Source organism: Coregonus clupeaformis, chromosome 17 (genome assembly GCF_020615455.1).
Source record: "Coregonus clupeaformis isolate EN_2021a chromosome 17, ASM2061545v1, whole genome shotgun sequence".
Lineage (NCBI taxonomy): Eukaryota > Metazoa > Chordata > Actinopteri > Salmoniformes > Salmonidae > Coregonus > Coregonus clupeaformis.
In genome coordinates, this window is record NC_059208.1 from 772,118 (window position 1) to 787,849 (window position 15,732).

Here is a 15,732-nt window from a genome sequence, read left to right on the forward strand (position 1 = left end):
TAGATAGATAGATAGATAGATAGATAGATAGATAGATAGATAGATAGATAGATAGATAGAGACTGACAGCTAGTGACTGCAAGGTAAGGGATTGACAGTGACAAGGTTGAGATAAAACAGCCTAAATCTCAGAGAGGAAGAGAGAGAATCAATAAACACACAGACACACTTGTTAAAAGTAAGACTCGTAAGATTATTATTTTGTTATCTTGATCATCAATATAACCTTTGTTATGGTTTGTTTATTTTCAAGTTCATTGAGATTCATTCCAGTCGAAGGTAAACATGATTGTAATTGTTCTTTCCAACACTATTAAATGCTTTTGTTTGTTTTGCCAGACAATACAATCTCACACACACACTCATGCTGTAAGTAGACATTGGACAACAGTCGCACAAAGTAAATCACACAGCCACACTCGCGCATACATTAACATACACGCACACACATACACACATACATCCAGCTCTTTCACACAAACGTGTAATGAGAAACTGAAATGAGCTCTCACTTTCTCAAACAAACGTACACACACACACACACACAGACGCACATGCCACGCACACACATACACACACTCATACACACTCTCTCCCACACCTTTCAGAACATAAGGAAATGTAGAAATACTTGCATGTCCACTCTCAACAACACACACACACTCTCTCTCTCTTGATATCGTGTCTAAGTTCTTAAGTGCAACATTTGAAGAGTGATTTCCCCTTAGTTACTGATCAGCTCTTCTACCCCCCCCCCACCCCCCACCCCCCACACATCACTAGCATAACCCAGACCCCCATCTCACCCCCCACCCCAAAGCCATACATACTGTATACATACCGAGCTCAGCGAACTGTCGTCACCACGTTTCAATGACAGTATCATTCCAATGTGACGGTCTGGAAACATTTAGTGCAACATGGTGCCCATTGAAATTGTAAATCTCAAACCAAGTTAGTGGAACTCAGTATCCTATACAGTACTGTATGTCTCTAGCCCAGCCATCCCAATGTTTACCCCTTCCCAGCACCCCAAGATACACAGCAGCAAAATAAAAAATAAAAACAGAACAAGGAAATTGAGCTTCAAGTTTGTAAAAATGCTTACATCACATTTCATTCCGTCAGAGTTCAAGACATCGGAAATCCATTCTCGATGCGTAAAAGTTCTAGAATGTCCGTGACACGTGTCAAGGCGTGCGACCTCTGTGACCCCTATAGGTCAGAGGTCAGCTCTGTATCCAATAGGCCACCATACCTTCATCATCTTCAGAGCTACTACAGTAAGCCATGCATGCCCTACTACAGTAGACTGCCTGTACACTTTGCAGTAAGGTAAGGTGTTACCATGGTCACAAGGTGCTAGTTCCTATGGAAAAGAGTTAGTCAACAACCATGGTAACAGGTTAGTACAGTTTGTTTACATTGTTCAGTAACACTTCATTTTACAGTCCTCTTTCAGACAGTATTTACCTAGTATTTACTAAGACATGTAATGGCAACAATATGTACTTTCTGGTACCTATACAACGGGTAACTACCAAAAGGATTGTTTCTATGATCCCAAAGAAACATGCAATTACCAGTTTTAGGAAAATACCATCTCAATAGAGGACTGTAGTTTAACCCATTGTTCTCCTGTCCTCCCAGTAGCACTTGGTTTGCATGTAGAACCTAAACCAAAGGTTTATTTAGTGTTGTCTATATGTTCAGATACACTTGAGTTGTTCTGTTAAACTTAAGACATGTACAGTATGTCCCTAGTACTGTGTGTATTGTCAGTGTACACACACACACAGAGTGATTATTGTTCTAGTGTAGTGAACGGTTTGTGTGTACGGTAAAATAAACAGAAGAGTTTGGCATGGAGAGTCTGTGGTATGTAGTCCCAGTCCATCGGATTCCAGGAGAGAGGAAGAGAGGTCCTCAGTGTACAATCCAACACAATGCATTCGATGACAGTATTGCTGAAAGTGTGTCACTGTCTGTCGACTCGACATGTGTGCTTTTCTGACCTCCGAGATCAGAGATAATGCTATCCAGGAATGAATTAATAAAGGACAAACATGTCTCTAGGGGGTTTAATGATGAGCCAGATGGTGTATCAATGTGTATAACAATGTGTACAACCACTGACCTAGAACCTATAGCTGTCATTGTATTGACACATATTACTACTCTAATACAGTACTGTAGCTCTCTCCCTCTCTCATACTAGTGGTCCCAGTTCCCAGTTCATAAACCTGGACCCAGACTCGCTCTTTCGTACCAGGCTGCTATGGTCCAGATCAGACCAGATCACATGGGTGGAGGACCACTAGATCAATTTCCACTGAAGGGATCCAGACTAGATCTGGTTGAACCCAGTTGACAGAACAAAAAGGCAATAATTCAGTTAATTTCAGTAAAGTTCAATCAGTTCAGTCTCCGGTGCAAGAAACAGGCAACTAGCCCTAAGAAGAGAATTGTGTCAGCCAATCAGATTCCATGAAAAAGTTTCACTGTGTTTCATTTGCGATCATCTGCTCAAATAGAAGTCAGGTCCGCTTCTCCTCTCCTCTTGAATAAATGCTGTCTGCAGTGTGCAGGTTTCAACAGGCTAACTCTACCACATGTTGAGACACACACACTCTGAACCATACATACACATGCAGGCCCAATGTCCAAAGTCATAAAAGGTCTTCTCTTCATGCTGTGTGTGAATATCATCTTCTAAGCACACACACGCACACACACACAAAGAAGCCTTCCAACTTCCCTCCTTCACTTCACACACCCACACCAATCCGCTCACACACACACCTTGTCAACCAACGTCATTCAGAAGGTCTTCTTCCTCCATGTTTTCCTATAGCACTCCTCCATGTTCCCTTCATCTTCTGTCCCCTTTCCCCCAAATCCTCAGACCCAGTCATCCTTCACCCCTCCTGCCCCAGCCCTCCCATGGCTGGTTGGCATGGCGAAACTGATGGGATGGCCATTGCTAGGAGATGGTGATGGCAGCGAGGAGGAGCGTTGCTATGGTGATGAGTAGGCGATCCCTAGATGGGCTGCTTCCACTGACGCTCTTCTCCAGTTTAGGAACCTCTGGGTTAAAATCATCTACATGGAGAGAGAGAGACATACAGAGAGACAGAAAGAGAGAAAGAGAGAAATAGAGAGAGAATTAGCAATCATTTGCCATAGCCTGAGGAACAGTGGTAGCCTGCCATAGCCTGAGGAACAGTGGGTGACCAGAGATAATCTCCCCACTGTGTGTATAAACTGTAGCCTCCTCTCTTAGCTACTGAGAGAGAAGAGAGGCGCTAGTGAAATAATATTTGGCTAATAAAAGCTAATAGTACAGCACCCACTGACAAGGAGACAGAGGTGAAACAAAGAGTACACAACACTTCTCTCACACAGCACTCACACACACACACACTCACTCACTCTAAGACAGAGAGGAAACAGTGTAGTCAACGCTCACAGACACTAACACTCTAAGACAGAGAGGAAACAGTGTAGTCAATACTCACAGACACTAACACTCTAAGACAGAGAGGAAACAGTGTAGTCAATACTCACAGACACTAACACTCTAAGACAGAGAGGAAACAGTGTAGTCAACACTCACAGACACTAACACTCTAAGCTGTCTGTTACAAAAACAGTGCATCAGCATGACAGAGAGAATGAACACACTGCGTCTCCATTACTGAAGTAAGCCTATTGTCTGATTCTAATGACACACCGTGACTCTGCCACACACTGCCACACACACACACATAAAAGCACAGACACACATACACCTGGCCCGGCGCTATAAATAGCTCCTATAGTCTGGTCTGTTTGGTGATGATGCGTACACATGCTAGGAAAAACAGAAGGCGTGTCTTGGTACACGCTCAGACAAAGTAACACACCCTTCGTTTTATATGGACTTGATTAATGAGATGGGAGGGATGCTGTAGGCCACAGTTCAGTCTATATAAAGTCTAAGTCTGCTCCAATACAAGTATTGCTTTCTCTGTGTTTTCAGAGAACATCAGACTGGTGGCTGACATCATGGCTGCATCTGAAATGGCCCCCTAATCCCTATATAGTGCACTACTTTCGACCAGAGCCCTATGGACCCTGGTCAAAAGTAGTGCACTATATAAGGTACAGGGAAAGTAGTGCACTATACAGGGAATAGGGGGCCATTTTGGATGCACACCATGAGAAACACATGTTCATGTTCAGTAGTGGTTCGGTTGTAAACATCCACACCTGGTTGTTCCTAGTCAGAGCTCCTCTCTTAATAAGCTACACGTGGACATGATGGGGTTAAACATCTAACTGTTCTGTGACTGAGGTTAGAAACAGTTTGACCCTTCTGTGACCGTGGTGTGTGTGTGTGTGTTTGTTTGAGGCAGAGAGGCAGAGAGGTGAGAACACTCTTCTTCGACCCGGCGGCGGAATCTTGTTATGACAACACCAGATACTGTGGCTGTGGAGAATTTGAAAAAAACAGTTTTGGAGTGTGTACCTGTCACACACACACACACACACACACACACACACACCTATATGAACATGAGTATACTGTATGTTGCACAAGGGTTTGTTTGTGTTTGTCTGTATATGTTTCTGTGTGACGCACACCTTAACCTTTGCACGCACTCTGGGGTCAAACACCAGGTCACACACACATCAGACGTGTCGTTTGTAATAATGATTAATCAGAGAGCCATGAGACAGCTCAGACACCATAGGGGTTAGTGTGTGTGTGTGTGTGTGTGTGTGTGTGTGTGTGTGTGTGTGTGTCTGTGTGTCTGTACGTTCTCCATCCCTGGTTATATAAGGTGCGTGACAGGTGACCGATATAAGATGACTGTGACGCTGTTTGTTAACATACCTGGTCTTCCATGAGGACCATGTGATCTCCTAACCACTGGCTATCTGATCACCCTGTGCTACGCATCATAACACCCCTATGAGCCTTCGTAACACAGCTATGTGACCTTCGACATCCTCATACCAGAACCTGAAGCCCGTAGTACTTACATTGTCACGCTATTGTGATCATCATTTTCAAATCAAGTTGCTTAACTGTTAAAGCTATGAATTGTTGTTTCTCTGATTGTATTTTGTTGTAAATGTATTCTGTATTGTAATAGTGATTACCCCATTATTGCTATAAATTCAAACACAGCACAACTGTAGTGGTTTGGTTTGAATTGAGTTGATGTTTTCTCCCTGAGCCCTAGACAGACAGTAGTTGTGAGCGGGTCAGCTGTTTACTAATTACTAATAACCCATCCGCAACCGACTGACTATATGTGATAAAGTGAAAATCTGAGGCCCGCACCCGACCCTAACCCGCAAATATAGAAAATGCGATGTACAGTCAGAGATGGTGGCCGCTGATTTTTTTTACAGGCCTTTTTAGATAGGCCTATGTTTCTGCTTATAATGTCCAACATTTTGGTAGGCTTTTTGTTAGTCAACTTATAATTAGATAGGCCAACATTCAGCTTCTCTTCGGTCATTATAAGTTGCCCTAGAATACTAAATAAACCCTTGCTCACCAGAATAATGTCACAAGTCGATAGAATGAATGTTTCAATCTAGTTGATATTGGTAATGTTTTCTCTTTCATCTCTGCTTCTGTAGCACTCTGAGCAGCAAAGACATTCAGGGGCCGGGGAAAAAATGCAATAACAAAAAAACAAAAAACGGGATAGATCAGTTTAACCGGTTTTAAGGAAATTAAAAGCTGTGAAAACTACCCAACATGTTTCTGATAAGATTTCAGTTCAGATTGGATGCATATTTTATGTGATTGAAATAGACTACTGTCAGCTTTATGATGCTAATAAAGACAGCACCTTTACAGAGGGTCCCTAACTGCGCATTCATTCTCTCAAGATGCTGAAAGAAAGAAATCATATTTCTCCACTCCTGTTCCCCGGTAAAAATGTACATTTGGTGTATAATTTTAATGCAAGAAATTCTTAATTCTGTAGGAGTTAATATTATATTAGGCTCTGTGAGAGGTTATAGACTGTGTCCAGATTTCAGGCTACTATTCCATTTAACCCATCTGAACAGTATCCTACAGTTCCCTTGACGTGCTATTTTGAAGTCTCTGTAATGTGACTGTCGAATTTGTATAGCGCCTCACAATCATCACAAATAACATAGCCGGCACTGCTATCATCCTCTTTTACCATTTCACCAAATCTTTCCCAAACATTAGACTACTGTTCTGGCCCTCCCTTCTATTTATTTTTTAACTCTCCATTTCGCGGCTATTTTCTTATTGAATTAAACTCCGACATTTCCTTTTGCATCAGTGGATTGACCTTAACTTTTCTTCTGCCCAAGTTTCCAAAAGCTTTTGGCAGTTGGCGTGTATTTGTCACGCTACAGTTAGGCCCTGAAGCTTAGGCTACGTTACTAACGGCAGATACAAATAATGAAAGAAAAACCTCAACGTAGCCTATAGATATGAATTGCACAATAATTATACATTTATGGATTTTTTATCCATTGTTTAATATTTATTCAACCCACCATCCACACAATATTTATTGACCCTAAACCCATCCGCCCAGCGAATATAACCGCAGGGACAGCAGGTTATGAGATAACCCGTGCGTCACTAACAGACAGGCATATAGAAGCAAACCGGATGGACATCATGAAAATGATCGGAGAGGTTGAGAGTAGAAGAAGTTCAGGAGAAAAAACAAACAAAATATAATTATTGTAAAATTGACTGTGTCCATAAAATGTAGATAGTAAGTATAAGCTGGAAGTAGAGGCCTAAGCATTGTTGTTCACTAGTTTACTCCAAGTAGGGATATATATATATACAGTGGGGGAAAAAAGTATTTAGTCAGCCACCAATTGTGCAAGTTCTCCCACTTAAAAAGATGAGAGAGGCCTGTAATTTTCATCATATGTACACGTCAACTATGACAGACAAATTGAGGTATTTTTTTCCAAAAAATCACATTGTAGGATTTTTAATGAATTTATTTGCAAATTATGGTGGAAAATAAGTATTTGGTCAATAACAAAAGTTTCTCAATACTTTGTTATATACCCTTTGTTGGCAATGACACAGGTCAAACGTTTTCTGTAAGTCTTCACAAGGTTTTCACACACTGCTGCTGGTACCTACAAACAAGCAAGATTTCTGGCTCTCACAGACCTGTAACTTCTTCTTTAAGAGGCTCCTCTGTCCTCCACTCGTTACCTGTATTAATGGCACCTGTTTGAACTTGTTATCAGTATAAAAGACACCTGTCCACAACCTCAAACAGTCACACTCCAAACTCCGCTATGGCCAAGACCAAAGAGCTGTCAAAGGACACCAGAAACAAAATTGTAGACCTGCACCAGGCTGGGAAGACTGAATCTGCAATAGGTAAGCAGCTTGGTTTGAAGAAATCATCTGTGGGAGCAATTATTAGGAAATGGAAGACATACAAGACCACTGATAATCTCCCTCGATCTGGGGCTCCACGCAAGATCTCACCCCGTGGGGTCAAAATGATCACAAGAACGGTGAGCAAAAATCCCAGAACCACACGGGGGGACCTAGTGAATGACCTGCAGAGAGCTGGGACCAAAGTAACAAAGCCTACCATCAGTAACACACTACGCCGCCAGGGACTCAAATCCTGCAGTGCCAGACGTGTCCCCCTGCTTAAGCCAGTACATGTCCAGGCCCGTCTGAAGTTTGCTAGAGTGCATTTGGATGATCCAGAAGAGGATTGGGAGAATGTCATATGGTCAGATGAAACCAAAATAGAACTTTTTGGTCAAAACTCAACTCGTCGTGTTTGGAGGACAAAGAATGCTGAGTTGCATCCAAAGAACACCATACCTACTGTGAAGCATGGGGGTGGAAACATCATGCTTTGGGGCTGTTTTTCTGCAAAGGGACCAGGACGACTGATCTGTGTAAAGGAAAGAATGAATTGGGCCATGTATAGTGAGATTTTGAGTGAAAACCTCCTTCCATCAGCAAGGGCATTGAAGATGAAACGTGGCTGGGTCTTTCAGCATGACAATGATCCCAAACACACCGCCCGGGCAACGAAGGAGTGGCTTCGTAAGAAGCATTTCAAGGTCCTGGAGTGGCCTAGCCAGTCTCCAGATCTCAACCCCATAGAAAATCTTTGGAGGGAGTTGAAAGTCCGTGTTGCCCAGCGACAGCCCCAAAACATCACTGCTCTAGAGGAGATCTGCATGGAGGAATGGGCCAAAATACCAGCAGCAGTGTGTGAAAACCTTGTGAAGACTTACAGAAAACGTTTGACCTGTGTCATTGCCAACAAAGGGTATATAACAAAGTATTGAGAAACTTTTGTTATTGACCAAATACTTATTTTCCACCATAATTTGCAAATAAATTCATTAAAAATCCTACAATGTGATTTTCTGGAGAAAAAAATTCTCATTTTGTCTGTCATAGTTGACGTGTACCTATGATGAAAATTACAGGCCTCTCTCATCTTTTTAAGTAGGAGAACTTGCACAATTGGTGGCTGACTAAATACTTTTTTTTCCCCCACGGTGTGTTATATATATATATATATATATATATATATATATATATATATATATATATAAACATGGGGGATTGGAAGTGATGCAGACAATTATATTGATGGAAGTTACAATCTATCTGCAATATTAAGCTGATCTACCAATTTTTCTTTTTTTTTTATATAAAAAAAACAAAACAAAAAAACAGACAGTCCTCATTTTGCTGCAGTGTGTGTAGTGACCACCAGAGGTCAGCAGAGGGCAATTTTAGTGGTCTGACTTGTGCAGGCAGATGGGAGTCTAGACTACATTTACATTTTAGTCATTTAGCAGACGCTCTTATCCAGAGCGACTTACAGTTAGTGAGTGCATACATTTTCATACTGACCCCCCAGACTAGACACAGACATGATCAGATACTCAACTCCTTTAGAGTTGGACTAGAGTTAGACTCTGCTTCTATTGTCCAAGCTCTGCGGAGGTTTTCTGAGATTAGATTAAAACGATCATTTGAGATGTGCCAGGGGTTGAGTAACACTAGCAGAATGGCAGAGTGGTCTGGGCCTTCTCCCTTCTCTCTCAATCTGCTACCAGAGGTCATCTAATCTATTGGCTGTAGAGACCGAAAGTCCACTGGCAGCCATCTAGAGGTGGTGCTTGGAGCCGGTTAGAAAGAAGAACTAATCAATTCCTCTTTATTCGTTTACGCTCCTGCTCTCCTTCAGATGGATATCTGGCAGTGGCCGTGTTTGTGCGAGTGCATGTGTGTTTGTGTTTGTGTGTGTGTGTGTGTGTGTGTGTGTGTGTGTGTGTGTGTGTGTGTGTGTGTGTGTGTGTGTGTGTGTGTGTGTGTGGGGGGGTGGTTGAGTCAGACTCAAGGAGGCAGGAGGGGAGACTGTGTCAACAGTAATAATAGTTAATCCTATCACTGATGCTAGCATCATTGCCAATCAGGCTAATGCTATGGAGTGATTAGCAAGATAATGCAATACTGATTATCTGTTTGCGTTGCCAACACTACCTACAATGATACTAATGCATCCATCACTAAAACTGAACTCACTGCTCCTCAGGGTACTGTGTGTGTGTTTGTGTGTGTGCATTCGTGTGTATGTGTGCGTGTGTGTGCATGTGTGGTAAACTCACAGCTAATTAGTGTAAACATGCTAACACTAATTCATTAGAGCCACTGGATGCTGATTAGATGCTATTGTGCAACACCAACGCTAATTAGCCAAACGGTGCCAACATTCATTATGATGGTTAATCAGTGCATTGATGCTAATGCTAACCTGGATGCTAATAGGTTGTTTAATATGTTAATGTTACCTCAGTAACAGTCCTCACAGCTTTCACAATGCAGGGCCAGGAGGTTTTCGAGATGACCTGCACAGAAAAAACTCTGTGATCTAGGGGAGGGGGAGCCAGAGTTTTCATTTGTCAGGTCATGTGGCTTTTTATGTGGCTAACAAACAGCTAGCCCCAAGGCTATTTATGCTGTTAATTAGCATGATATGCTAACGCTATAACGAAGTGCACTATACAGGCCTACTGTGCATTCTGCTGTATCATCCCTTACTGAGGTATTTGGTTGTGTCTTTATGGGCGTACAGGGACCTGCTCACACCATTACATTTGAAGGGGAATTAGATTGAAATTGAATTTAATAGAAGATGCAGAGGGGCGGGTTGGTGGGGGGCTGATTTGCAGCTGACACTAATTCAAGTGGGCAGCCCCCTGAAATAGCACTGAGAGGGACTGAGAATGGAGGAGAGAGAGAAAGAGAAGGAGAGAAGGGGACAGAGAGAGAGAAGGATAGAGGGAATGCAAAATGAGCTTGTAGAGCGTTCTGCTCAGCTGAACTCCATGTTATGCTAATCAAACAGATCTGAATTGAGCTCTCTCTCTCTCTCTCTCTCTGTGTGTGTGTGTGTGTGTGTGTGTGTGTGTGTAGGGCCCGTGTTTAACAGCGATTGTAATAATTTCCTGATTAGTGACGTGCTGTAGTACAGAGAACTGCTGCCAGGACCCAGCACATAACAGACAGAACAGAGAGAGAGAGAGAGAGAGAGAGAGAGAGAGAGAGAGAGAGAGAGAGAGAGGAGTGACAGGCCAAGCAAGCGCGACGGAGAGACAGAGAGAGCAAGAGAGAGAGAGGGTGTCAGAAACATTGAACCTGAAATGAGAGTGAGATACGCTGAAACAGAGGAAGACAGATGTAGAAAAAGCGAGGGAGGGAGATGGATTGTTAAACGGAAAAGGAAAGAATGCGGAAGAGACTCAAACAGACGAAAACAGGTGAGTGACTGAGGGAGGTCAGCAGAGGCAATACTGCAGAGACTGCACCATACAGTAAGAGGAGGGCTGAGGAAGACAGGAGGGTGAACAGGTAGAGGTAGCTGTCTTCTAATCTGTAGTGTTCTAGGAGGACGAATGAGGAGAGGAAAGGAGGACAGGGGTGAGGATGGGGAGATAGGGGGGAGGGAGGGAGGACGGAGGGATGAGGGAGGGGAGGACGGTGGGAAAGGAGTGATGAGGGAGAGGTGTCATAACTGATCTATTTGACCTCTGACCCTTTGGATGTGCCTGTAATCACCTCCCTCTAGGAGCACACACACATACATGCACACGCACACACTGATTTCTGAGTGTGCAGCAGGCTAGCTATGTCTGGATGTACAGCATCTAACAAAACAACTGTATTTTATTGGGTACCATCACACCAGGACATATCACACCCTTATGAAGGAAATGGCAGCTAGTGTAACTTGGCTTAGTATTGTATTGTGACGTCAACTTGACGTGTGTGTGTGTGACTCACCGATGTCCTGGATTTTGATGTCTGGTCTGAGTGTGTAGTCTGGTTCTGGTTGTCCTGGTTCAACATCAACATCAGACACTGAGAGAGAGAGAGAGAGAGAGAGAGAGAGAGAGAGAGAGAGAGAGAGAGAGAGAGAGAGAGAGAGAGAGAGAGAGAGAGAGAGAGAGAGAGAGAGAGAGAGAGAGAGGAGAGCAAGAGAGAGCAAGAGAGAGAGAAAGAGAGAGCAAGAGAGAGAGAAAGAGAGAGAGAGAGAGAGCAAGAGAGAGAGAGAGAGAGAGCAAGAGAGAGAGAGAGAGAGAGAGAGAGAGAGAGAGAGAGAGAGAGAGAGAGAGAGAGAGAGAGAGAGAGAGAGAGAGAGAGAGAGATAAGAAAGTGATTAAGAGAGAAGTCATATTGACACACCTCTATGTAAGGGTACAGTTGTGCCTTGAAGCCCTAGACATCCACAACAAACTCCTAAACACATCACTTAACACTGAGCCTTACCTACATATACCCACACTTAACGTATCATCATTACATTGACCTACAGTAGCTACTCTTCACCTCCATATACAGTACCCAGAGTACACTGTTCCCTGGTCTGGTAAGTGTGGCATCCAGAAATTAGACCAGCCAGAGACAGAGCACATAGGAGTGGAGCAGTGAGCAGTAGAGCTGAGGGCTAAGGCTGTAGATGTGTTTAACACACTGCTGGAGCCGACTGGGCTGGGCCCCTCAAGTCAATGCACACTGGGAGGGAGGGAAGGAGCAGGGGTTAAAACAGCCCCCCGAGCTGTAAGGCTTCACATTACAGTCTCACTGACAGAGAGAGAGAGAGAGAGAGAGAGAGAGAGAGAGAGAGAGAGAGAGAGAGAGAGAGAGAGAGAGAGAGAGAGAGAGAGAGAGAGAGAGAGAGAGAGAGAGAGAGAGAGAGAGAGAGAGAGAGAGAGAGAGAGAAAGAGACATGGAGAAGGAGCAGGGGTTAAGACAGCCCCCCGAGCCAACAGATTGACATGACTTAACATCACCCTAAGCCCTGAGAGACAGAGAACGAGAGAGAGAGAGAGAGAGAGAGAGAGAGAGAGAGAGAGAGAGAGAGAGAGAGAGAGAGAGAGATGGGGAGGAGGAGTGTGTGTTCATGTGCATGTATGGGCAGGACAGAAACAGGGAAGGAGAGAGACAGAGAATCAGCCAATGCTTGTGAGGAAGGGTGTGTATGTGGAAAGAGAGTGGGACAGACAGAGGAAGGCAAGTGATAGGTTAATACAACAGGCAGTGAGAGAGAGAGAGAGAGAGAGAGAGAGAGAGAGAGAGAGAGAGAGAGAGAGAGAGAGAGAGAGAGAGAGAGTGGAGGACTAGCTAGTTGAGCTACATGATCAAAGCTGAACTAGAGAGAGAGAGAGAGGTTAACACAACACACACACACAACCACCCAGTGACCGCACATTGGAATAAATGAATTCTGACAGAGAGAGGGAGGGGGGAGGGAAGGGGTGTGTGTACTTTCAATGTTAGCTGTGGTCGCTCCTCTGTGCAGTACTGTTAGAGTGTGCCTATCTGTGGGGTAAGAGAGAGAGAGAACCAGGGGGTGGAGGAGAAGTAGCTCTGTACTCTATTGTGAGGTAAATGCTGCAGGGGAAACTCAGCAGAGTATAAATAGATGTGAATGTTTTAGAGAGAGAGAGAGAGAGAGAGAGAGAGAGAGAGAGAGAGAGAGAGAGAGAGAGAGAGAGAGAGAGAGAGAGAGAGAGAGAGAGAGAGAGAGAGAGAGAGAGAGAGAGAGAGAGAGAGAGAGAGAGCGAGAGAGAGAGAGAGACACAGAGAGAGACAGACAGACAGACAGACAGACAGACAGACAGACAGACAGACAGACAGACAGAGAGAGAGAGAGAGAGAGAGAGAGAGAGAGAGAGAGAGAGAGAGAGAGAGAGAGAGAGAGAGAGAGAGAGAGAGAGAGAGAGAGAGAGATGCTGTGTGTGTTAGTGCCAGTACACTGGTTCAGGTTAGGCCAGCTGGGGCTAAGAACACATACACTGCTACAGGTCCCTGTAGAGAACATTGTGTGTGTGTGTGTGTGTGTGTGTGTGTGTGTGTGTGTGTGTGTGTGTGTGTGTGTGTGTGTGTGTGTCTCACCTGTGGAGCAGCAGACATACACTCTCAGTCTGAGGCAGCTGCGACCATGGTGATGAGTGGGCGTAGCTGTTAACACACAACATGCAAACATTCAATAAACAACAAACTGTCAAACATGCTACCAGCATGCACACATGATAAGGTCATTTAGGGCAACATTTTAACTGACACATTAGTACTCCTCACCCATTGTATGTGTTAGTGATAGTACTGTACTGTAGCAATAGTATAGTAGTAGTATTATATTAGTAGTAATATAGTAATAATATCAATACTCACATATGTGGCCCATGTCGTAGTGGTATATGATAGTAGTATAGAAGTAGTATATTATAGTACTGGTAATATCTATACTCACAGATGTAGTAATACTCCTGGCCCATGTGGTAGTGGTAGTAGTATGATAGTAGTATAGTATAGTAGTATACTCACATATGTAGTAATACTCCTTGCCCACGTGGTAGAGGTAGTAGTATGATAGTAGTATAATATAGTAGTATAGTAGTATACTCACATATATAGTAATACTCCTGGCCCACGTGGTAGTGGTAGTAGTATGATAGTAGTATAGTATAGTAGTATACTCACAGATGTAGTAATACTCCTGTCCCACGTGGAACTCGTAGCCCAGGGAGAAAGCGCTATAGCGCTGGAACTTCTCTGAGAATTTGATTGGTGCGTGGGGGCGGTTACACTCCCACCTCTTGAAGCCCAGCTGGGGGTCGCATGTCCTGTAACCACGGTAGCTGACCATGTAGAGGATGTACTGCTCCCCGGAGCCCACCACACGCTGGCTGTCATTGTAGTGGGGACAGTAGATGTCCAGGTAGTCGTTCACATTAACCTGCACCGTGTAGCCCTCCCTACGCAGACTGGAGAGACACAGGAGAGGAGAGGTAGGATGTTAGGAACAATCAATTAATCAATTAATCAGTATGTCAATCAATCAACCAACCAACAAATCAACCAATCATTCAAACAAACAACCGCCCAACCAATCAATCAGTATGTCTATCTCTCCATCTGTGTGTATGTATAGAGAAACAACCCCAACCTGACTGGGCAGGGCTGTCACTGCAGGTTTCTGTTGTCAAGTCAAAGTCAAGTGAAGTGTCATGTTTATAACCAGAGACACACTCTTCACTCTCTATCCTCCTGACCAATCACACCCTGTTACACACAGTCCTGCCTCCTGACCAATCACACCCTGTTACACACAGTCCTGCCCCCTGACCAATCACACCCTGTTACACAGAGAGTGTGTGTTCACCTGTAAGTGATTGTGTGACTGCCTGTGTATTTGCTTGAGTTTGTGTCTCTGTTGTTGTCCCCTGATTGCAGAATAGTGCACCCACAGTATACATGATGCAAAGAGACCAGGGAGAGAGAGAGAGAGAGAGAGAGAGAGAGAGAGAGAGAGGAGAGCGATAGAGTGTGTGTAGAGAGAGAGAGAGAGAGAGAGAGAGAGAGAGAGAGAGAGAGAGAGAGAGAGAGAGAGAGAGAGAGAGAGAGTGTGTGTAGAGAGAGAGAGAGTGTGTGTAGAGAGAGGGAGAGAGAGAGTGTTTGGAGAGAGAGAGTGTGTGGAGAGAGAGGGAGAGAGGGAGAGAGAGGGAGAGAGAGAGAGGGAGAGAGAGAGTGTGTGTAGAGAGAGGGAGAGAGAGGGAGTGTGTGTAGAGAGAGGGAGAGAGAGAGAGTGTGTGTAGAGAGAAAGGGAGAGAGAGAGAGTGTGTGTAGAGAGAGGGAGAGAGAGAGAGAGTGTGTGTAGAGAGAGGGAGAGAGAGTGTGTGTATAGAGAGAGGGAGAGAGATTGTGTGTAGAGAGAGAGGGAGAGAGAGATAGAGTGTGTGTAGAGAGAGAGGGAGAGAGAGAGAGTGTGTGTAGAGAGAGAGGGAGAGAGAGAGAGTGTGAGTAGTGAGAGGGAGAGAGAGAGAGTGTGTGTAGAGAGAGAGGGAGAGAGAGAGAGAGAGAGTGTGTGTGTAGTGAGAGGGAGAGAGAGAGAGTGTGTAGAGAGAGAGGGGGAGAGAGATAGAGTGTGTGTAGAGAGAGAGGGAGAGAGAGTGTGTGTAGAGAGAGGGAGAGAGAGAGAGAGTGTGTGTAGTGAGAGGGAGAGAGAGAGAGTGTGTGGAAAGCAGAATTAGGCCGATACCCGCTAATTATCAAAATCCAGAAAAGAGCTGTTAAATTCTACAACCACCTAAAAGGAAGCGATTCCCAAACCTTCCATAACAAAGCCATCACCTATGGAGATTAACCCGGAGAAGAGTCCCCTA

General features: G+C 44.2%; 1 protein-coding gene across 2 annotated transcripts in view; it reads right to left on the bottom strand.

Moving 5' to 3' along the window:
• Window positions 1-813: 813 nt before the first annotated feature.
• LOC121543198 (ephrin-A3) overlaps window positions 814-15,732 on the bottom strand; it is a 58,785-nt gene continuing 43,866 nt past the window's right edge. For both annotated transcript variants that reach the window (XM_041852914.2, XM_041852913.2), the window contains 4 exons: window positions 14,051-14,334; window positions 13,463-13,528; window positions 11,348-11,425; window positions 814-3,102 (listed from right to left, as the gene is read on the bottom strand). In XM_041852914.2, coding sequence (XP_041708848.1) covers window positions 2,984-3,102; window positions 11,348-11,425; window positions 13,463-13,528; window positions 14,051-14,334 — 547 coding nt within the window. In that variant the 3' untranslated portion in view covers window positions 814-2,983. The remainder of the gene's footprint in view (window positions 3,103-11,347; window positions 11,426-13,462; window positions 13,529-14,050; window positions 14,335-15,732) is intronic.